The sequence below is a fragment of the Rhinatrema bivittatum genome, chromosome 2 (assembly GCF_901001135.1).
Source record: "Rhinatrema bivittatum chromosome 2, aRhiBiv1.1, whole genome shotgun sequence".
Lineage (NCBI taxonomy): Eukaryota > Metazoa > Chordata > Amphibia > Gymnophiona > Rhinatrematidae > Rhinatrema > Rhinatrema bivittatum.
In genome coordinates, this window is record NC_042616.1 from 451,073,519 (window position 1) to 451,097,357 (window position 23,839).

At 44.3% G+C, this 23,839-nt stretch overlaps 1 protein-coding gene across 1 annotated transcript in view; it reads right to left on the reverse strand.

Moving 5' to 3' along the window:
- Nucleotides 1–5,826, reverse strand: part of PLBD1 (phospholipase B domain containing 1) — a 68,167-nt gene extending 62,341 nt beyond the window's left edge. The window contains 1 exon segment of the mRNA XM_029590348.1: nt 5,578–5,826. Coding sequence (XP_029446208.1) covers nt 5,578–5,635 — 58 coding nt within the window. The 5' untranslated portion in view covers nt 5,636–5,826.
- Nucleotides 5,827–23,839: the final 18,013 nt, after the last annotated feature.

Sequence of the window (23,839 nt, forward strand, 5' to 3'; positions counted from 1 at the left end):
CTATGTGGCTAATAATGTGCTTTGCAGACACGGAAGGGGTGGTACCTAATCGAGAATGTGCTTGGGTCGTGGGCCATTCTTTCATTCACCGTGCACAACGGAGGGCGGCGAAGAGGCCTTATGGAAAAAATTTGAACCTGAATACCAACCAGTGGATTGTGCGATGGTTCGGCAAAGGGGGTATGCGGTGGGGGGGAGTTGCTTTCTTTCCTCCAAGGGAAGGCTCGGATATGGGGTGCCCCACGGATAATAATAATTTGGGAGGAAATGACATTGGTACAATATCCTGCCGTGAACTGGTGGCAATTATGCGAAAAGATTTGGCAGGTATTATGATCAGCATGCTGGGTATGAACGCGGATTGGTCTGATATTATAATTCGGATTAGACACCATACAGAGCCCTTATGGTGTAACTTGGCAAAAAATTGAAATCGACAAATTGACAAACGGTTGGTTCAACAGGGTGGTTTTTGGGTATGGCACCATTGGTCATGGGAGGTGTTGGGGGTCTATTTTTGGGCGATGGGGTACATCTTTCGGACATTGGTAAGGATTTATTCAACAATGCCTTGGAGGAAGGATTCGAGCAACAAATGCTTTAGAGGATGGCCGAGTGGGGGAACAAAGGCAAATGGGTTGCCTTTATTTGTGGCGGAAAACCAGAGTTCTAAGTTGTAATGTATTCTACTGGATTGTGAAGGACATTGGAGGGGGGGGGGAAATGCTCATGTAGTTTGGGGCTGTTACACGGGAAGGCCTAAAGAGCAAAGGGGGGGGGACGATAACTCAGGCCACACGCTTACCCTTGCTGGTTCCGTGGCTGGGTAAGAGATAGGGGGAGTGTCGAAATAGTCTTACCATTGGGACGCGGTGGTAAGCAAAGAGGGGCACAATGGAGTCGGGGGAGGGGGGATTATGTTTTGGTATTATGTATAACAAGTTGCGGGACTTGGTCTGTGTTTTATAATAAACTGCGGCCTTGTTTTAAAGCCATAATCGATGTTCCTGTGTTTTGTGCGGGGGAGGGGGCGTAAATGGAGAGTGTACTGCCGTATTGCTTCCCTATGTTGAAGAAAATTAAAAAGAGTGGCTGGGATTCAATGCCAAGAAGTGCAGAGTCATGCATCAGGGCTGCAGTAACCCAAAAGAGCTGTACGTGACATGCAAGGACCAGAAGAGGGGGACCTTGGAGTAGTAGTGTCTGGAGATCTGAAGGCAGCGAAGCAATGTGACAAGGCGACAGCTAAAGCCAGAAGAATGCCAGGCTGCATAGAGAGAGGAATAACCAGTAAGAAAAAGGAGGTGATAGTGCCCTTGGTGAAGCCTCACCTGGAGTACTGTGTTCAGTTCTGGAGACCGTATCTCAAAAAGGATATAGAGACAGGATGGAAGCAGTCCATGAAGAGGTGACCAAAATGTTGAAGGGTCAGCACTGAAAGACTTATGAGGAGAGGCTGAAGGATCTGACTATGTACACCCTAGAAGAGAGGAGGTGCAGGGGAGATAGGATGCTGACCTTCAGATACCTGAAAGGTTTCAGTGATGCACAATCTTTGAACCTTTTCCTTTGGTAAGCCAGCAGTACAACTAGGGGTCATGAAAAGAAACTCCAGGACAGATGACTCAGAACATCAGGAAATATTTATTCACAGAGAGTGGCGGATGCCTGGAATGTCCTTCCAGAAGAGGTGGTGAAGACAAAAAAAAAACAAACAGTAAACAAATTTAAAAAGCCAAACACTATGGATCCTTAGAGGTTAGATGCTGTAAAAGAAGAAAGGAGTGATTGGGGCAGAAATTAGTTTCCTAATCAACTTGCTGGACAGGCTGGATGTACCATTTGGTCTTTATCTGCCATCATTACTATGTTTTGACTAATTTTGAAAATAATAAGGTCATGTTGCCTCTAGTTCTCAGAGCCGACTTAAAACGCAAATACAAATATAACTTCCTATAAACAAAACCATCTTAAAGCAGCTTCCCTGGGTGCAACAATTTACAGAGTAACCACGGAGAGGGAGAGCTGCCAAAGTAAATAATCACAGCCCAACTCTGCGGCAGCCAGACAGTGCCCCTGGTCTTGTAGCTCTTTTCCAGTTCAGTGAACAACACGCATTTTATCCTCTCCACAATCTTAGGACCGGTTTTTTTTTTAACATAGAGAATGTACTTATTAGACATTTACAGGCTAAAACGCTTTCATAGTTAGCTGGACTGCTAAACTAAGAAGGCTTACGTAACCTCTCTGCTGCAGTCAGCCGCTCATCTGCACTTTGCTGGTAGCTTGCTCAGCATGTGCAGACACCTTCAATTAAGGATTAGCCACATGCAGACTACGCAGAGGAACCGGCCATGTCAAGATGCCATGTGGTTTTACTGTCCCAGCCAGGTGAAAGCGCACTCTAGCTGGACAACAGCTTGTAGACCCAAGAAGTATGCTCTGAACCGGCTCACCCTGGAGAGGACTCGATGCCGCTAGGAGCACGGGCCTTGCCGTAGCATCTCCGAGATGGCGCGATGTCAGGCATCTTCGTTGACTGCTCCACTGCCGCAAGAGTGAACATCCCTCTTCGGTGTAAACAAGCAGCTCACAACTCAATCGAGTTTAAACCCTGCTGGCCAATTGTGAGGAGGGTACTTTCATCTGGCTGAACAAAAAAAAAAAACTCTTCTGAAATTCTGAAGCTTCTAGATCAGAAACCCAGTCCAAGTGTACAACCTGGGTCCAAGAGCTGGCTTTAGGCATCACTAGGTTTTCAAATGTTGTTCAAAGCAGATGTGTATAAGTTCTATTCTTGACAAGAGTTAACTTTTACTTCAAATAGGACATAAGCCCTTATGCAACAAAGATATTTTTCTACAATGAATATACTGAATGTAAAAACAAACAAAATTCCATACTCATGGCAGAATTAACTGGAAGCACAGAAAACTGCCACCGGGAGACAGCTTGCGGCCTCTTTTTCTCCCCTCACCACCAAATTGAGTACCTTGATAAAAGTTATTTTTTTGTTTTAAAGAGTTAGATACAGCGCTACACTAGGAAAGAATGCTGGATAAACACCAGGAGACTTCAAGGCAAAATGTTTTAAACAGCAATTGCTGTGGCTGTAAGGTATGAGAAACATTTCCCTTTAGAAAAATATATGCACCCAAATAGTGGGAAGAACAGATTTAAGAAAATAGACCATTCTGTCGTCAGGGCATAAAAACAACATCAGAAAGAGGAAGACGAAAGAGGAACAAAAACTTTGTAACACTACTGGTGGTGATGAAAGAATGCATTATACACAGCCCAAAATACCAAGTGGGAAATAGGGGACTCTCCAAAATATATATATATATTGCAAATCCCATGTTGATTGAGGCACTGCTTCCCATTGCATGAATGTGCATAGGCTTAATGCAGGTTTCCCTAATGCTGACATTTAACGCCTGGTCAGAGGTGGAATAAAGCATCTAGGGCTAGTGTCAGAGCAAGGGACAAAACCCTGAACTTGTGGTGCGGTAGTCCTGTACTCGGGATTTATGTGCAGAAAGCATGTTTTGTGAACAGATTGTGACTTATGTGCATAAAAAGTGCCTTTCTGTGATGGTTTTCAGGTTGGCATGCTTTTTAAAAACTCCCGATGCTTTAGTATACCATTAGCTTACTGCATCGAATGTCATAAAAAAAAAAAATAGAATTTTTTTAATTTTTCATGCGCCCTTGACTCATGAATTGTCTTCACCTCGAGGGCTGGAGTTAAATTTGCCATCTTAAAAAAGTGTGTGTTGGGCACCCAGCAATTTTTTTGCATCAGGGGGTAATGGCTAATAGCCTCATCTACATGGAATTTACATGTGATGAGCGCTATACACTACACATTTGTTTGGGCACATTTTGGCCTCGCTAATCTCTTTATTGCATCGGGTGGTTGTCTAAACGCACGTCCAACAACACGTAAGCCTATGTGCTAGCCTGGACGCACTTTATTGCATCGGCCCCTCAGCCTGAGGATAGGACAAAGGCTGGAAAGACTCAAAGGAGGCTCAGGATAGGGAAGATGAGAAGGTGCTGTGTGTGCGCTGCACAAAAGCAGGACCTGGTAATCTGTGCCCTGCATGTTGCCCATTAAAAATACCACACTCTGGGGTTCATGCTTTAGTTAGGGAGAAGAGGTATACATGATTACACGTTTAAGAGCCAACTCTGGTGTCTTGTTGCTGTGAGGTGCTGAGTGCAGAGCTATAGTGCTGTCCTAGATCAGAGTACCAGCAGTGATGACTTTTCTGTAATACACTTTATCAGATCTGAAGATACACCGATTGGGAAACATGCCTCTGGTACATTTTGTTTTCAGTAACTGACACTAATCTTTTAATAAAAATAATTTTCACCTTCTAAAAAGGTGTGTAAGGCAAAGTGCCACCCAAACCAAAAAAGCATTTCAGCTTGACCTGCTTTTGATGTCACCTAAACACATTCTCTAACCTTCTTATTTTATAGTAGCAAAATGGTAAAATCATTATGAATTATTTGTATAGCACATACCAGATGTACATAGCCCTGCACAGAGGCACATAATGGGCAGTCATAACGCCTTGGAGTTTACAAGCTAGTGATAACAGACAGACAAGACAGCAGCAAAGAACAAACAAGAGGCTTCGAGTTAGGGCAGCAGACAGACACTGCTGAGAAGAATAAGTATGTGATTATTGGGGAGAGAGGGGAGTTACACTGTGGCTCAAATATAATGGTGGGACTGTAAGTATTCAAAGGAGAGCCTGGGTTATTATATATTGTGACTGATCTGGCGATTCTCAATTTGGGTAAATAGACAGAATACCAACCCCAGTACTGCCTGAATAGTTGAGAAATGCACACTCCAGCCGAGACTGACAAAATCTTTTGCATGAACAGGAAGATTTAAGGTTTAACTGATTAAAAAAAAAAAAAAGTTTTGAAGAGATGAGTTTCAGACATTTTAGGGCTTTAACGGAAGAATCCAAAAAAAATGCACAGTCCAGAAAGTAGATCGGTGAAGCACAGACAGAGAGCAGCACTACAAATTTCGCACCATTTAAAGCGTGCACAGGTTAAGAAAAGAATAATGTAAGGGAAATCAAGCCGCTCTCCTGGGAGCAGTCCAGGTCAAGAGAGTGGGGTCATAAACGGCCCAGTGCTGCGTCGGAGGGAGATCTAGGCGCCTCTTGATATCCTTCAGGAAAGCAAAGGAAATCTCACCGGGCGCAGCAGAGGTGAGGGGAGCGAGAACCCGCGGCGAGGGAGCCAGGCGCCTATTATTGACCTTACCTCATACAGCCGCGGGACCCGATTGGCCCATACCCGCTGTGACGTCACAAACAGACGGCATGACCCAGGTGGCCCCTGACTCTGCCACTGTTTGGAGGGGGCGCAGCGCCTATAATGTGCGAGATCGTCTGCACAAAGACGGGGGGGGGGAGGGCACCATTTTCCCGTTAAATTGGGGGTGTCAGCCACTTCCCGCGGGCTTCGTGCAGCCTGAGAGCTGGGGAGGGTCGCAGCCCGGGATCCCGTAAGGGGGGTTCGTGTCTCAGTTCCCTTCCTCACCTGCCAGAGCCCCCGCAGTGTGCAGGAGCAGGACGCAAAGCCCCGAGAGCCAGCACATGTCTCCGCCGCCACCGCTTCTTGCAAGGTGCCGGCCGGGACTCGCCGCGGCGGAGTTTGTCCCGGGACGGGGCGGGGGGGCGGGGCCGCGGGCTCAATCCCTGCCCCCCTCGTAGCCCCGCCCCCGGAGTCCCGGCTCGGCTGCCGCCGGCGAAGTGGACTTAGCCCTGGCGGAGAGGGAGCCGCCTGCAGATTCCCGCCGATGCCTCTTCCGATGCGCCTTCTCTCGTGCCCTTTTCTTTTTATCTCTCTTATCACCTTAGCCTTCTCCTAATATCCCTCCATATCATTTTTTTTGCTCCCGTCCTCTCCTGCTGACCTCTTCCTGCCTTTGCACCTTCCTTATTGCCGGGAACTTTAAATCGCTCACCTTATTGAGGGGAGTGAAGGGATTGTTGTCACGACTGCAGAATTTTCCACAGCTGCAGAGAGAGGGGGGATCCGACAGAGACCTTCAAATACTTCTAAGGTGTAATGCATACAAAGCGAACATGTGAATCGGTTATTTACTCTTTCGGATAGTAGAAAGACTAGGGGGCACTCCATGAAGTTAGCATGGGGCACATTTAAAACTAATCGGAGAAAGTTCTTTTTTTATTCAACACACAATTAAACTCTGGAAATTGTTGCCAGAGGATGTGGTTAGTGCAGTTAGTATAGCTGTGTTTAAAAAAGGATTGGATAAGTTCTTGGAGGAGAAGTCCATTACCTGCTATTAAGTTCACTTAGAGAATAGCCACTGCCATTAGCAATGGTACCATGGACTAGACTTAGTTTTTGGGTACTTGCCAGGTTCTTATGGCTTGGATTGGCCACTGTTGGAAACAGGATGCTGGGCTTGATGGACCCTTGGTCTGACCTAGTATGGCATTTTCTTATGTTCTTAATATTGTTCGGTGGTGAAAAGGAGTGGTGGTCTTCGCTATTTTTCAAGGGGGGACCACTTTGCATTCAGTGGGGCTGGAGCTGGATGACAAAACCTTCCTGCATGTGGTTGCGGGACAATGACACTGCCAGATGGCACAGGCTAATCACACCCCTGTTCCCACCATTCTCAGTCTCAACCACACCTCCCAACACTGTCCCACCACTGTCTCTCAACCCTCCACCTAGTCTTTCTCTCAAACCCTCACCTTATCCCACCAGTATGGCTAAGAAAAAAAAAAACATAAATTGTTTAGTAATTTCCAATTTCTATTTGTCTGGACAGATCTGCAAGAAAATCAAGCTCCTATTTAATCTTAATACAAAAAAAGTACTTTTGAAAAGTCACTACATTTAACTTATATAAGCATGGTCTTCAATGACTAGAGACCTTCTAATGAAGAACACTCTTCTAGAAGAAGAGGTCGTGCATGATATGAGGTTACAAGAGGGTAGACTCGGGAGTAGCATTAGAAAATATTTCTTCACAGACTACAGTAAAGCTGCCACGTGACCCAGTTCCAGGAGGAAAATGTTTGGCGCATCCCACTTTTGAACTTAACTTGCATTGTGGTATTTGTAAGTCAGGGCCTGATTTAGGGGGCAGGATAGTGAGGTTACCAGGGGTGCCCCTGCCTAGGTCCTCCCTCCTCCTCCTCCTCTCCACACATCCACCTCTTCCATGGCCTCTTCCCAATCCTCTCCTTCCCTCACTTCACCCCATCTCACATCTGGCCTGTGGCAGCATTAAAAAGGCTAACAATGCAGGGCCTGTGAGCCAGTGTGCCCTCATAGGTCCAGCAACGACCCGGTCTCCTCCTTCTACACGGGCCTTGCTATTTTTTTGCTTTCTGTGCCTTGCTGGGCTGTGATATTATCAAAACTAGCCAATTTTAGCATCCTGTTTAACCACTGTTGGTGCACTGGGATGTCTGTTGAAAGCCAGACAGATAATATGATTTGTTTGGCTTGAACAGCAGCTATTTCAAGAAATCTCCTTTGTGCGTTTGGGAGTTTCATCCGTGCAGTTTGGAGCTTCCCAAACAGCCAGAATTGAGGATCGTCTGGGATAATATTTCCATAACATTGTGAGCTCAAAGCTTGAATTCCTTTCCAAAAAGTATGCACTTTGGGATACGACCAGAAACAGTGATAATAGTCGCCAACTGTATTTTCACACTTCAGACACATGGGGGAGGGACAAATTTTCAAGTGAAAAGCCTGCTTGGAATAATAATATTGCCATATGAATTTAAATTGCACTTCCCGTATATTGGAGTTTTCGGAAAGTTTAGGTATGTTTTTCAAATATTCCTTAACATCCGTGGCAGATATGTCCAAAGCATGGTAACTCTCCCACCCCCGGGCAATAACCTTAGGTAGCAAGACTGGTTTATACTGCTTCAAAGCTCGTACAAAAAAGGAACACTTGGGTTTTCCTATGGAAGGGCCCAGGAACAAGGATTCTAGAAATCTGTAATCTGCTAATGGGTAATTTTGTAATCCCAGTGCTAAAATGTAGTGTCTGACTTGCATATAAGCATACATATTGGAGTTAAGTAATCTGTATTTAGTCTGAAGCTCCATAAAACTGTATATTTGTTTTTGAGGAAGATTGACTAGATGACCTAGATATTTTAAGCCTAAGTCCCCCCAATGACGGAATATTTGGTTGTTGAGTCCAGGGACAAACTGAGGGTTGCCACAAATCGGGGTAAGAGGTGTCAGGTTAAACTGAGCACCCATATAGGCGCGTAAACAGTGCCATGCTTTCCTGCCTGACTCTAAAATGAGAAAGTGTCTAACCCTAGCCGGAATTAGAGTTTTCGGCATTTGTATGAGGGCAGTCAGTACTGTCCCTTGGAACCATGCTTGCAGGTGTAATTTAGATGAATGAAAAGAGGTCCCCGCAAACCAGTCTTTAATATGACGCATCATACAAATGAGATTATAATTTTTAAAATCAGGGCACGCCAAACCCTCATTACATAAGGGTTCGTAGAGCCATTGTAGTGCTATTCTTGCCTTGCGTCCCTGCCATATACATTTCCAAAAAGCCTTTTGGATCTCCAAAAGATCTGACTTTTGTAACCAAACTGGCAACATCTGAAACACGTAAAGCCACCTCGGTAGTTCATTCATTTTAAACAGGTGGATCCTGCCAGTGAGCGATAGTGGTAAATGCGACTACCTCACTAAACGGTCTTTGAGATTTTTCAACAGGGTACGGATATTTGTTTGATAAATTGTAGTGATATCCAAGGGTATCAAAACCCCTAAATATTTGAGATAGGCTCCAGACCAACGCAGTGAAAACCCCTGACCCCAAACCTGTTGTAAACAGCCAAACACGGGCATCGCTTCCAACTTGTCTCTATTTATCTTTAGTCCTGAAAAGGAGCCAAACTTATTTTAGTGATCTAATATATGTGGAAAAGAAACCACTGGGTCTGTTAGAAAAATGAGTAAATCATCCGCAAATGCCGTGATTTTGAATGAGGTATTCTCAACTTCTAGCCCTTAATTGCATCGTCTGCTACTATAATTCTCAGTAAAGGGTCTAAAAATAGTATGTATAGGAGTGGTGACAGTGGGCATCCCTGTCTAACTCCCCTCTGAGGTGTAAAGGGATTAGTGATGGAGCCATTAACCAGCAAGTGGGGCGTAGGGTTCATATAGAGGAGTTGTAAGTATTGGAGAATGTTTCCTGTAAATCCGTATCTACCCAATATTGAAAATAAGTAAGGCCAGGCCACCCTGTCGAAAGCCTTTTCCGAGTCAAAATTAACAGCAATAGAATCTATATGATGAGATAAGCAGTAAGCCATTACTGTAGTTAAGTTCACTATGTGAGACCTGGCCGATCTACCTTGAACAAAGCTATCTTGGTTACTAGAGATGAGATGAGGAAGCACTGTACTTAGACGGGAAGCCAACACATTGGCAAGCAACTTAAGATCACAGTTTAGCAGTGATATCGGCCTATATGACGCTGCCTGCTTCGTGTCTTTGCCTGGCTTGGGTAACACAGTAATATACGCTTTGTTGAAATTGGGCAGATATCTACCCCTAGCCAACCCTTCTTGAAAGAAATTGCATAAAGGTTCCGAAATTTGGTTTTGTAGAATTTTAAAATAATCGTAAGAAAACCCATCTTGTCCTGGGGCCTTGCCTACTTTACTGGTCTTGATTACTCGGGATAACTCTAACGGTGTAATCAGCTTATTAAGGGTCTCTAATTGCAGTGGTGTTAATTGGGGGAGGCTTAACTGTTGGAAAAATTTGTCCTCCTCGACCTGACCTCCTATTCGATCCTCCGAGTATAATTGAGCATAAAAGGCACGTAAAGTTTCCCCAATTTCTGCTTCCCGTATAGCCCAGGTGCCTTGTGGTGTCCTCAATTTTTCAATGTGGGCTCTACTGCGTCACACCCTTATCATATTTGCTAGTAATTTTCCTGTTTTATTCCCAAATCTAAAGAACGTGTATTCTGCAAACTGACAGTTCTTCATAGCCCTTTGTTATAGGTGTTCATGTAGTTCTCCAAGTATAGAGTGATAGGATTGCCTATTGTGGAGGAGGGATAGCTGATCCTCTGTTGTTTAGCCTGTTGTAATGCTGTTTCTAATTGTAATATTTTGGAATTCAATTCCTTATTTCTTAACCGTAAGTAGGAAATTATTTCCCCCCTCATTACAGCTTTACTTGTTTCCCAAAATAAATTTGGGTCACCCCTGTGCTGATCATAGGTCTCACTAAAAAGTGACCATTTGTCTTGTAGATATTTTTGGAAATCCACATTATCTTTCATATATGCAGGAAAACGCCACCATTTGGTTTGCTGGGACTGTGAACCTATTTGGATGTCTGCCCATATCAGTGCATGGTCCGAAACACTGGCTTGCCCTATGTATGTCTCTTTAATATGCGGAAAGATAGATTGGGCCCCAAAAATATAGTCAATACATGATAATGACTTATGGGCTTTAGAAACATGAGTATAGTCCCTCTCCTCAGGGTGTAAATTCCTCCAAAAGTCCAAGAGTTGACGGCACTTACAAAATTTAGCTAGACATGTTGAGGAATTGTTGGTCCCTCAGACATTTGTATTAGTGGACTGATCCACATGTGGGTCCAGGACCGTATTAAAATCCCCGGCTACAAAAAGCTATCCTTTCATATGTTTCATTAACTGACCAGTCAGATGATGAAAGAAAACTGGGGACACTGAGTTGGGCCCATATACATTACACAGCGTTATTTCTTTGCCATTTAGCCTGCCCTTGATTATGGAGTATCTTCCGTCAGGGTCCACGATCTCAGAATTCATTTGGAAATTAAAAAATTTATGAAATAACACACACATGCTCTCTCCCTCCCACAGGCAATCACATACAAACACATGTTCTCTCTGTCACTCCCACATGCAATCTCTCCCACACATTCTCACTCTTCTCCACATGCAATCACACATACATTCTCTCTCTCCCCACATTAATCACACATACATGCTCTCTCTCACATGCAGTCACACACCCTCTCTCTCCCTCCCACATACAATCACACGCACACTCTCCCTCTCCCACATGCAATCACAAATGCTATCTCTTTCTTCCCCACATGCAATCATACATACACGCTGTCTCTTTCCCTTCCATATGCAATCACATACACACACACTCTCGCACCCTCATGCAATCATACACACACTTTCTCTCTCCCACATGCAATCACACACATGTTCCCTCTCTCACATATAATCACATACACACTCTCTGTTTCACATGCAATCACACATACGCTCCCTCTCTCACATATAATCACATACACTCTGTTTTACATGCAATCACACACACGCTCCCTCTCTCACATATAATCACATACACACTCTCTGTTTCACATGCAATCACACACATGCACTCTCTGTCTCTCATATGCAATCACACAGGGAGCGTCTAAAACGCGTGGCCAAACGGGTGCTAAATGGTGCACACAGCAGAGCTTACCGTACTGTGTCGGCCTCACAGAAGGTACAAGGGATCAGAAAGGGAAGAGGTGAAGGAACTGTGTCTGGAAAAGCTGAAGAAACTGGGGAAAGTAATCAGGCGAACAAAGGTCACAACGAGGGGAAAATAGCTACAAGGGAAAAGCAAGATGATCTTTTTAAGACATGCTAGCAAAATGATAACACGCCAGGATGAAACTGAGGCTGAAAGGGGAAGGAATGCAGAGGGGGAACCAGGAAAAAGCAGAAGTACTGAAGAATGGTTTTGCACAATATTCACAGAAGGGAATACAGAGAAATGGCAGGAGAAGACATGGAAAATGGACCCCAGTCTATTTACTGAAAAGAGAGTTTGGATCAAATTAGTAAAATAAAGTGGAGCAGTCTGTGGAGGAAGAAGGGATGCATTTTATATATTTAGGGAACTCAAAACAGGATTCGGCAGCACTACTGACGGATCTGTTTAGTCACTGGCAACAAGAGTGGCTCCAAAATGCTGGAGATGGACAGATGTAGTCCCTGCTGACAAAAGTACGAGCTGGGAGGAGGAGGAACTAATAATAGGCCTGTTAGTATGACCTCAGTGGCAAAGAAATTAATGAGACCATTTCTAATGGAAAGATTATATAATATCTGGAATCCAAGGCAGCAGCGATTCATTAGAGAAGTGATTTCTTAAACTGGGTGACCAGGGAATTAGATTTTGGGAGGAACCAGGGTGTGGTGCACTTAAATATAGTATTAAAGGCCTTACTGAAATCTATTTACTTGTTTTATTACATTTATAAACCACTGATCCCAAATACACTGAACTAAGTGGTATACAGATAAACAAACATAAACATCTAATTAAAAAATGAATAATGCATAAAATATAATAGAAATCCACAAACTTGTTCTTTAATCCATACAATTTTAGTCTCTACACAAACTGGGCAGCCAAGGGATCCTAAGGTGGTAAACTGGGTTAGAAACTGGTTGAGTGATAGGCCACGGAGGGCGAGGTTAACGAAGCGCACTTTGAAGAGAGAAGGCTGACTAGTGGAATGTCAGGTGAATTATTGCCAGGGCTGGTTCTATTAATGTTTCTTTAAGTGATACTGCGGAGTGAGAAGGAAAGGTATGTTTTGTTTTGTTTTTTTTCAATATAGCACTAAGATATGTAACAAGGTCGTCAATCTAGTGAATGGGAAAAAAAATGAGACAGGTTCTTAGAAAAACATGAATGGTCAAGAGTGTGATAGCTAAATTGTAATGACAAAAAAATGTCATCATGCTTCTGGGATAAGCAGCACCTGATTGGAGGAAGGCTGGTGCCATGCTATAGAGGGTTAGGTAACCTCATTCCAAGAAGCTGACTGAACTCAGACGGGGCCATGAAAGTAATTTCTGTCTCTTCAGGCTGGAACCACGCCTGGCTAGCTAGTGGCATTCTCTGAAATGCTTCCTGTTCCACGTGCAGGACCCCAGAGGCAGGCAGAGCTCCAGAGTTTCAATGCGTGGATGAGACGATGGTGTAGGGAAGAGGGATTCAGCTTTGTAAGGAACTGGGGAAACTTTTGGGGAAAGGGGAGACTTTTCCGAAAGGATGGGCTCCACCTTAACCAGAGTGGAACCAAGCTGCTGGCACTAACTTTCAAAAGGAGATAGAGCATCTTTTAAACTAGAACAAAGGGGAAAGCCGACAGTCACTCAGCAGTGCATGGTTCGGAGAAATGTATCCTTGAAGGATACTAATGAAACAGGAGAGTTAGGGCATCCCAACAGAGAGGTTCCATTAAAAGCAAATATAGTCCATATGCCTATATGTAAAAAATCACCAAAACTAATGATTTCCGAATTATCCCAAACAACTGAAAAGCAGGTTGTTAAAACAAACAAAAAAACACACTTTGAAATGTCTATATGCCAATGCCAGAAGTCTAAGAAGTAAGATGGGAGAGTTAGAGTGTATAGCAGCAAATGATGAGATTGACATAATTGGCATCACAGAAACTTGGTGGAAGGAGGATAACCAATGGGACAGTGCTATATCAGGGTACAAATTATATCGCAATGATAGGGAGGATCAACTTGGTGGGGGTGTGGCACTTTATGTCCGGGAGGGTATAGAGTCCAACAGGCTAAAGATCATACAAGAGACTAAATGCTCAGTAGAATCTATATGGGTAGAAATCCCATGTGTGTTGGGTAAGAGTATAGTGATAGGAGTATACTACCGTCCACCTGGACAAAATGGTCAGACAGATGATGAAATGCTAAGAGAAATCAGGGAAGCAAACCAATTTGGCAGTGCAATAATAATGGGAGATTTCAATTACCCCAATATTGACTGGGTAAATGTAACATCAGGACTTGCTAGAGATATAAAGTTCCTGGATGTAATAAATGATTGTTTCATGGAGCAATTGGTTCAGGAACCAACAAGAGAGGGAGCTATTTTAGATTTAATTCTTAGTGGAACACAGGATTTGGTGAGAGAGGTAACGGTGGTGGGGCCACTTGGCAACAGTGATCATAACATGATCAAATTTAAACTAATAACTGGTAGGGGGACAATAAGTAAATCTGCAGCTCTAACACTAAACTTTCAAAAGGGAAACTTTGATAAAATGAGGAAAATAGTCAGAAAAAAACTGAAAGGTGCAGCTGCAAAGGTTAAAAGTGTTCAACAGGCTTGGACATTGTTTAAAAATACAATCCTAGAGGCGCAGTCCATATGTATTCCACGCATTAAGAAAGGTGGAAGGAAGGCAAAACGATTACCGTCATGGTTAAAAGGTGAGGTGAAAGAGGCTATTTTAGCCAAAAAATCATCCTTCAAAAATTGGAAGAAAGATCCATCTGAAGAAAATAGGATAAAACATAAGCATTGTCAAGTTAAGTGTAAAACATTGATAAAACAAGCGAAGAGAGAATTTGAAATGAAGTTGGCCATAGAGGCAAAAACTCATAATAAAAACTTTTTTAAATATATCCAAAGCAAGAAACCTGTGAGGGAGTCGGTTGGACCATTAGATGACCGAGGGGTTAAAGGGGCTCTTAGGGAAGATAAGGCCATTGCAGAAAGACTAAATGAATTCTTTGCTTCCGTGTTTACTAGTGAGGATGTTGGGGAGATACCAGTTCCGGAGTTGGTTTTCAGGGGTGATGAGTCAGACGAACTGAACGAAATCACTGTCAACCTGGAAGATATAGTAGGCCAGATTGACAAACTAAAGAGTAGCAAGTCACCTGGACCGGATGGTATGCATCCCAGGGTACTAAAGGAACTCAAAAATGAAATTTCTGACCTATTAGTTAAAATTTGTAACCTATCATTAAAATCATCCATTGTACCTGAAGACTGGAGGGTGGCCAATGTAACCCCAATATTTAAAAAAGGCTCCAGGGGTGATCCGGGTAACTATAGACCAGTGAGCCTAACTTCAGTGCCGGGAAAAATAGTGGAAACTATCCTCAAGATCAAAATTGTAGAGCATATAGAAAGACATGATTTAATGGGACACAGTCAACATGGATTTACCCAAGGGAAGTCTTGCCTAACAAACCTGCTTCATTTTTTTTGAAGGGGTTAATAAACATGTGGATAAAGGTGAACCGGTAGATGTAGTGTATTTGGATTTTCAGAAGGCGTTTGACAAAGTCCCTCATGAGAGGCTTCTACGAAAACTAAAAAGTCATGGGATAGGAGGCGATGTCCTTTCGTGGATTACAAACTGGTTAAAAGACAGGAAACAGAGAGTAGGACTAAATGGTCAATTTTCTCAGTGGAAAAGGGTAAACAGTGGAGTGCCTCAGGGATCTGTACTTGGACCGGTGCTTTTCAATATATATATCAATGATCTGGAAAGGAATACAATGAGTGACGTTATCAAATTTGCAGATGATACAAAATTATTCAGAGTAGTTAAATCACAAGCAGACTGTGATACATTACAGGAGGACCTTGCAAGACTGGAAGATTGGGCATCCAAATGGCAGATGAAATTTAATGTGGACAAGTGCAAGGTGTTGCATATAGGGAAAAATAACCCTAGCTGTAGTTACACGATGTTAGGTTCCATATTAGGAACTACCACCCAAGAAAGAGATCTAGGCGTCATAGTAGATAATACATTGAAATCGTCAGCTCAGTGTGCTGCAGCAGTCAAAAAGCAATAAAATGTTAGGAATTATTAGGAAGGGAATGGTTAATAAAACGGAAAATGTCATAATGCCTCTATATCGCTCCATGGTGAGACCACACCTTGAATACTGTGTACAATTCTGGTCGCCGTATCTCAAAAAAGATATAGTTGCAATGGAGAAGGTACAGAGAAGGGCAACCAAAATGATAAAGGGGATGGAACAGCTCCCCTATGAGGAAAGGCTGAAGAGGTTAGGGCTGTTCAGCTTGGAGAAGAGACGGCTGAGGGGGGATATCATAGAGGTCTTTAAGATCATGAGAGGTCTTGAACGAGTAGATGTGACTCGGTTATTTACACTTTCGAATAATAGAAGGACTAGGGGGCATTCCATGAAGTTAGCAAGTAGCACATTTAAGACTAATCGGAGAAAATTCTTTTTCACTCAACGCACAATAAATCTCTGGAATTTGTTGCCAGAGGATGTGGTTAGTGCAGTTAGTGTAGCTGGGTTCAAAAAAGGTTTGGATAAGTTCTTGGAAGAGAAGTCCATTAACTGCTATTAATCAAGTTTACTTAGGGAATAGTCACTGCTATTAATTGCATCAGTAGCATGGGATCTTCTAGGTGTTTGGGTAATTGCCAGGTTCTTGTGGCCTGGTTTGGCCTCTGTTGGAAACAGGATGCTGGGCTTGATGGACCCTTGGTTTGACCCAGCATGGCAATTTCTTATGTTCTTATGTTCTTACAGTCTCTTAATCCCGAGCCCTGCATCGTTTTTTGGTAGGGGGGGGGAGATTGTTCTTTCAAGACCCAGAGTGCCAAGGGTGACTTTGTTGTATCTCTCTGTTCCCCGGGAGAGGGGTAAATTACCTTCCCTGTGAGTGCCACAAAGAATACATTGGAGGCTCTGTTTAGTGTCCAAAACAAAAGACACTTTACTGATGTGTAATCAGGTGGCAAATGGCACAAAAACTCAGCACCCCAGAATCTGTCTTTGCTTACAGCATTTACTCTGTCTGTGCATGTGCCTCAGTTACCAGGGCCAGGGAAACCTCCACCCTCCAGGGCTTGGTCAGGTGGCGTTCCCAGGTGGGCAGGTACCCTCGGTTGGACAGGACAACCCCTTCCAAAAACTACTATAAAGTGTAATTGCTGCCTCTGCACAGACAGATAAAACCTCTCTCTTCCCAGGAGTGAAGGCTCCAGAATGGGTATGTTCAGTGACCTCAGTCGGCTCTCTCTCACTCTTACTTGGTCGTTCTTCTTTTCCCCACTGTATCAGATCCCTGATGGGAGGGATCCTCCTTAGGAACCAGCAACTGCAGATGTACCTTAGATGGGTAAGGAAAGGGGGTAGCCAAAACTTCCTCCCAGATCTTTTCACCAGGTTTTCTTCCCCAAACTGAGGGAAACCACTGGAAGGTCCTGGCACCGGGTCACCGCCAGTCCTCTGTCCTCACTGGGGTGGCAAAGGGGCGGATCTTCCCTAGCCTGGGACTCCCAAAAAGAGGGGTTCCCCATGCCCTCCCCTCCAAGCAATGTCCAGGGGTCCCACCAGGTTTCTTACAAATCAAAGACTCTTGAAAAACATCCCAAACCAATCCCAGAATATAGTTTCTACCCACCGAGGAGTGGATGGACAGAGCAAATCCCAACCTGCCCGGAACCAGAACCAGAACCCAGAATCAGAACCCAAACCAGAACCAGAAACTGAGACCAGAAGGCCTCCCCCAAAAAAAAATCCAACTTAGGGAATGGCTCCCAGCACCTCCTATAACCCCGAAATCAACAACACTGCTCCCCTGCCCTCCTCCCCCCCCCCCCCCCCCCCCCCCAAGGTCCCTGTAGAGATCTGCTTAAATAACCTAAGGCACCCTCCCAGCACCCTGAAAGGGAAAGGCTGTACAGAATGGTGCCGCCCCCTAATACAGTCCACACTGCCTCACTGAAAGAGTAAACCAGGGCTACTAATGGTCACGAGGCCGGAGGGTCCATTACAGTTATTTAGGTACAACTAGACCCCCATCCCAAAGAGATTCAACCACACAGTCTTAACAGCAACAGTGAACTTTATTATATCCAGGGTGCCCCCAGGTACAGCCTTTAACTGAACATTATACTCAATATCACATTTACCCCCTGTTTCTGTTGTGAAAACGTTCACATACTAGAAAACAAATGAGCATTTCTGAACAATCTTAGGGTCAATAACCCCTGAAGCAGATAGGGCTTATTCTGCCCCAGCTGTTAGTCTCCAAACTACTCCTGGGGGAATTCTGCGCAAAACAAATTAAAATTCTGCACACAAAAATTTAAAATTCTGCAAACTTTATATTGGTCAAAATAACACAATTTACATGTCAGTCTTTAAGTAATTACATTTTAAATTAAATCAGAGAAAAGATATTAAAGATGCAAAATTTTAAATACTTAGAGCAGAATTTCCCTAGAAATTCACTGTAAGAGTGTCCCTTCCACTCGCTCTCCCTACTGCCCTGGCCACTTTGCCCTCTCAGACTCCAACTCTTCCACCTGCCAGAATCTCTCCCCTCCATCTCTAGGTTCAACCCCTTTCACTCTATTGCCAGTCCCAGTTTGACCCCCATTCTCAGTACTGCCCCTCACACAGGCTCTCTCTGTCCCTCCCTCTCTCACACACATGCTCCCTCTCTCTAGTAACACATACACACACCTTCATACAGGCTCCCTCGCACACACACACACACACATCCCCTCATACAGGGCCCTCTCTCTTGCATACACACCCAGACAAGCTCCCTTTCTTTCTCACACATACATCCTCACACAGGCTACCTCTGTCTCTCTCTCATGCACCCCTTCACCAGGCTCTGTCTCACACATACACAATCCCTTCACACAGGCCAGCACCCTCACATACACACGATCCCTTTTTCATACACACTAGCTCCCAGTCTCTCACACACATACATACTCATTCACAATCTCCTCATATAGGCTCCCTCTCTTTGAAACCCACACTCAAGCATCCCCCCCCCCACCTGCTCTCTCACCTCCCCTGCTCTCTCATCCCCTCCTGCTCACCCCCTGCTCTCTCACCCCCCTGCTCTTTCTCTCTCCCCCTCCCCCCTACTCTCTCGCCCTCCTGCTCTCACTTTCACACCCCTTTCCCCGTCTCTCACAGTTTTATTTATTTATTTATTTGATTTAAAGATTTTTCTATACAAACATTCGTGGGGTAACATCATATCGGTATCCATGGAACATGAAATACAGCAACAGTGCTTTACAGAGAACTGGAAAATAATGGTAACTGGTAACAACAATGAAAAAGAAACAATGTTATATAACAATATTGCAAAATTATGTTACATAAGCTAGTGTGCATAAATGGGGGAAGAGGGATAAAGCGGCAAGAGGAGGGGCTGAGAGATAGAAAAGGAGGAAGGAAGGGTGAGGGAAGAAGGAAAAGAAAAGGGTGGGAAGAAAAAGGGAGGAAAATAAATAATATAGGTACAGAATAGCGAGTACTAGGTAGAGGGACAAACAAAAGAGGGGAAGATAGTGACAGATAGTCTATAAATAAGGTACAAAGTTGCGATTATATAAAACAGGTTCAAAAATTGCAGGTATACATAAAAGGAACATCATTGTGATTACCAGATGAAGGGACAAATGAGAGAGGATCAGGCGAAGGCTTGTCTGAATAGCCAGGTTTTAAGTTTTGGTTTGAATTTTTTTGGGCAGAGTTCTTGACGGAGGTCAGAGGGCATAGAGTTCCAGATTGCTGGCCCGACTATGGATAGGGCACGCTCTCCCATCCCATCTCTCACACCCCTCCTCTCCCCCTCCCCTCACACACACACACACCTCTCTATATACATTCACTCTCACCTTGGCCTTCATCTTCGCTGTGAGTGCAGTGCATCCCGAGGCATGCGGGGGGCCTTCATGTTCGCCGCGAATGGCGCACACTCATTCGTGGAACACCGGGCTCTCCTCTGCCACTTTCTGTGCAGAATTTGGCAATTCTGCCCAGGGGGAGAATTCTGCACAAATTCTGCGCATAATTCCCCCACGACTAAGTAACTATAAATCCAGTTTGATAACAGGTTCATTATTCGGCCTATTCTGGTGGTCAGGACTTTCAGCCGGTCACTCCTTTGAGAAGATTGTAAGGGGCTTGATGAATCTGATACAATATCTTGAACTGGTGCAGAATCCACTTCATCAGTATAGACTGAATGTGTTATGATTGGCAGCTCGCAGCATGGGTTTGTGAGCCACCTCACTCACCCTCAACGCCGCCATGATGTCCCAGCCCTCAGGTGCCGGCGCGGTTGCAGCTCCGGCACAATGATGCAGCTGCCAGCCCCCAGCATGGCCCAGATGCTGCTTCATGCTGCTGCCTTCTGGCTCCTGCCCAACGTCCTTGGGTGGGCATGTGGCCAGCACACTGCCTCTTAAAGGGGCCGCCGTATCATCGGCATCCACTAAAGATGGCCCAGAATGCTCCCTTGATGCTTCAGCAACAGGTCTCCTGGCATCTTTGTGTCCCAGTGCCTGTTGCTTCCCTTGTGGTGTCGTTGCCATGCCTGTGTTCTTGTCTATGCCTTGTCTTGGTCCTGCTTGTTCCTTGCCTCGTTGGTCCCTTGCCTTGCCTGGCCCTTGCCTGTCTGACTGAATTCCTCTTGTCTTGTTCCTCGGCATGACTCTCTGGTTTTGATGTTGGTGCTGGACCTGGACGTCTTTTCACTGCTGCCTGGACCTGACCCCTTGCTTCAGAATCAACCTTGCTTATATGCTGCCTGCCCTGAGCCTGCTTCAGCGGATGCTTGCCTGAACCCACATCTCAGATTTTCGTAGGGACCCACCTACGTCCTGCTGGCCCCTGAAATACAGAGGCTAAAATTGAAGGGAACAGGGTTGATATAGGCAAAGCTCCAGTACGTCCCACCTCAGGGCCTCTCCGCCAGCTGACAGGGTGGACCTAGTGTGCTTGCTTACTAAGTGGCGCCAACCAACCCTCATTAGCAGAGGTCCACACCTTCAACAGGCTGTACAATATGCTGTTGATTGTTCTGTTCAGTTTGGCGTCTAGGGTCTGGAGCAAGTAGGAGCATAGTGTCTTTTGTTGCTCAGTAACCACAATTTCTTGCTATCTGTTTTGAGGTGAACCAGGTCTGCTGGGATGAGAGCTGAGAAGTATTCCTGAATGACATCTCTTGTAAAAAAAAAAAAATCTCATAGCTGGGTTTAGCCTTTGCATCGTTTTGTTGCACAGGTCATTGCGGAACAAATCTCATTGGTAGTGAAGGAAGGATAGTGTGAAGAGTTCAAGGAAGGTTTTCTACATAATCATTCATAAGCAGTTGCAGTTATGATAGAGGTGAATACTTCAGAATCCAATTTCTGCAATTTCCAAAGTCTTTCACCGTGCTGCCTCCTGATTTGATGCTAACTTCTTTACAGGTAGCTTATCTTTGGCTATTTCTCGTGTTATAGAACCTAGACACCATAGTCCCCCACTTTCTTAGCTGAATACTGAAGATAACCTGGATTAAATAACTAAATAATGAAATTAGTGGAACAATTTTGCACAAGAGAAGGAATGTGGATTTGCTTTTAACAGGCTTTGCATGAGAGACGCAAGCAGTTTGTGTGGAGCCAGCTCAAGGCCTAGCGTACCAAGATAACGGTACTTTTACATCATTAGTTTAGGTAAAAGGTTTAGTCCATATAAGGAAGTCATCCCAAAACAAAAAATGTACACTGTTAGCAAAGTCTGTAGATAAGAATGTAATGTGTAACTTGAAAATGGGAGAAGAAGGAGAAAAGAGAAAGCAGGACAGGTTAGGTACTTTGCTGTTAGATGCACTATGCTTCGAAGACAAATTAATTATATATTCATTTCTTGCATTTTACTAATAAATATTATTCATTAAGATAAGAAGTTGTGAGTTATTACAGAAGGGCAGGCCTTCTGCCCCATCCTTTGAAATCCCGGAGTATGGCAGCGCTCCGGTAATGAACAATACTTCTTGCATCTGCTTTGTGCACTACACCACTACAAGTGGTCAAATTTCTAACACTTAATGCGTTTTCTGCCTAAGGCTGGGCATGCAGTGGTGAAATAGGTGATCTCCACCACAGCTTTCACATTTGCTCCTTTTCCTCTGGGAGGAAGATCTTTGGGTGACTGCTTGATTTTACGGTTGCTCCGAGGCTTTTTTTTTTTTTTTTTTTTTGCCACATTACACTTCTGCTATGCTTTGTGAACTTGGAGCCTGGTTCTGTGCTTTAATGAGTTCAGAATGCCTGGTCATCTCTATAGCTGTGGACAACATCAGATCTTTCCGCATGTGCAGCTTCAGTGACATAACTGTTCTGAATTCAGTCAGCCAGGATGACAAACAGCAAAGTTTTGAAACCTGCAGAAGGGTTGATCCTTCCAGCTTTACCATCTTGATGCACTGTGAGCTCAAAACTGGCTCTGAGTTTTTACACTTGCCTGAAGTGCAAACTTCTGGCACCATGTCACATTCTAGTTGGTTACTTGTTGACTAGTTAGGTATAACTAGGCCTCCTTCCAAAAAGACTCAACCAGTCTTAACAGGAACAGTGAACATCTTTATTATTTCCTAGCGTGCCCTCTGGTGCTCCATGAACTTTTTAAACAACTTTATTAACACAGCCTTTAACTGAACATTATATGCAACATCACAGGCGATAACTGGCAATCATCCAACAGGTGAGGGATCTGAGGGTGATCATACCTGATGACTTCAAGGTTGCAAACAGTGACATCAACTGACTGGTTCATGAGTGCACTTGGACCAAGTTCCACAGGGAAGTACGGTTTGTAACTTTCAGTGGACCTGATTTACTTAAGTCATTTTTCCCAGATACATAAAATGGGGAAAATTCTTTAGTGAGAGGAGTGTTGCTGTAATGGCTGATGAGGGTTCACCAAAATGTTTTCTTTTACATATGACGTCTGTGTCCTCAAGGATGATGGGTGATGAGGTAAGAGAGAGTGTGAAGGGTTGGAGAGGGTGTGTCTGATGCTTCCCAGTGGGAGATGTCTTTCTACTGTGAGTGGTTTAATAAAAGTCATGAGCCCACTGGACTTTGGCTTTTTCAGTGATTGTCTCTCCAAGAAAGAGGTCTGCCCTGTTTATCTCCTGTCCAGAGAGAGTGACTGGTGGATTCAAGGGTGGAGTTCCCTGATGCTTGGAATTAGGGAGACCTCATCTTCGGGGGGGGGGGGGTCCAAGATTAGATTCCTGAGATAGTCCAGGGAACCAATGATGAGGTCTCAAGGAACAGCAAAGTTAGTTCAATATGCCTTATCTGTCTGAGAGAGAATTCTTCAGTGACATGGAGAGGCAGCAGCAGCAGAGTGCATCAGCAGAGTGCATCAGTTTCCTACTGAGGAAGGACTTCGCATCCAGTTTGCAGGTACCATTGGAGAAGTGCCCAGGGAGGGGGTCTTGCGAAGAATACCTACCACCAGGTGTGCAGATTTATCATTGATTGTGACTGTGATTTTTCTCCCGGAATTTAATTTTTTTTTTCTGTATTGATGCATTACACTTCAACTACCTATCAATTCTGAAGTACTGCTAGACATGCTAGACACTTGTGATTTTTTTTTTTTATTCCTGCAATCAGACTTTCATTTGAAGGATTTTACTTTGAGAAGTAACCACTGTGTGCCTGGGTGTTTTTGTGCTGAACTATTGCAGAAGACCTCTAGGAAATCCTTAGGGTTTTGAGAGACTTCTTCTCTCTCCCCACCATCTGGAGAAGAACCCGGGTGCATGGATCAGAATTTGGCCCACAGCACTCACCAGTGCGCCCCTGATTCTAATAAACCAATGGGACCGGGGTTATATAAGTGATGGGGGGAAGAAAGGCTCATGGCACAGTAGCTCCAGTTAGGGCAGGTTCCAACTGAGCTGGAGAAACATTCCTGGAACATGGCAGGAATGTTGTCAAACTGGTAACAGAACTGTGGGGCGTGCCAGTAAAATGCGTGATAGGATTTGAATACCCAGCTAGTGTAGTGCTGCTGCTATATATGAAATAAAAACACATTTGAAAATAACACCAAATTTATCTTGTCCATTGGTCAAAAACATTTCTTGGGTGGCTGAGCTTTAAT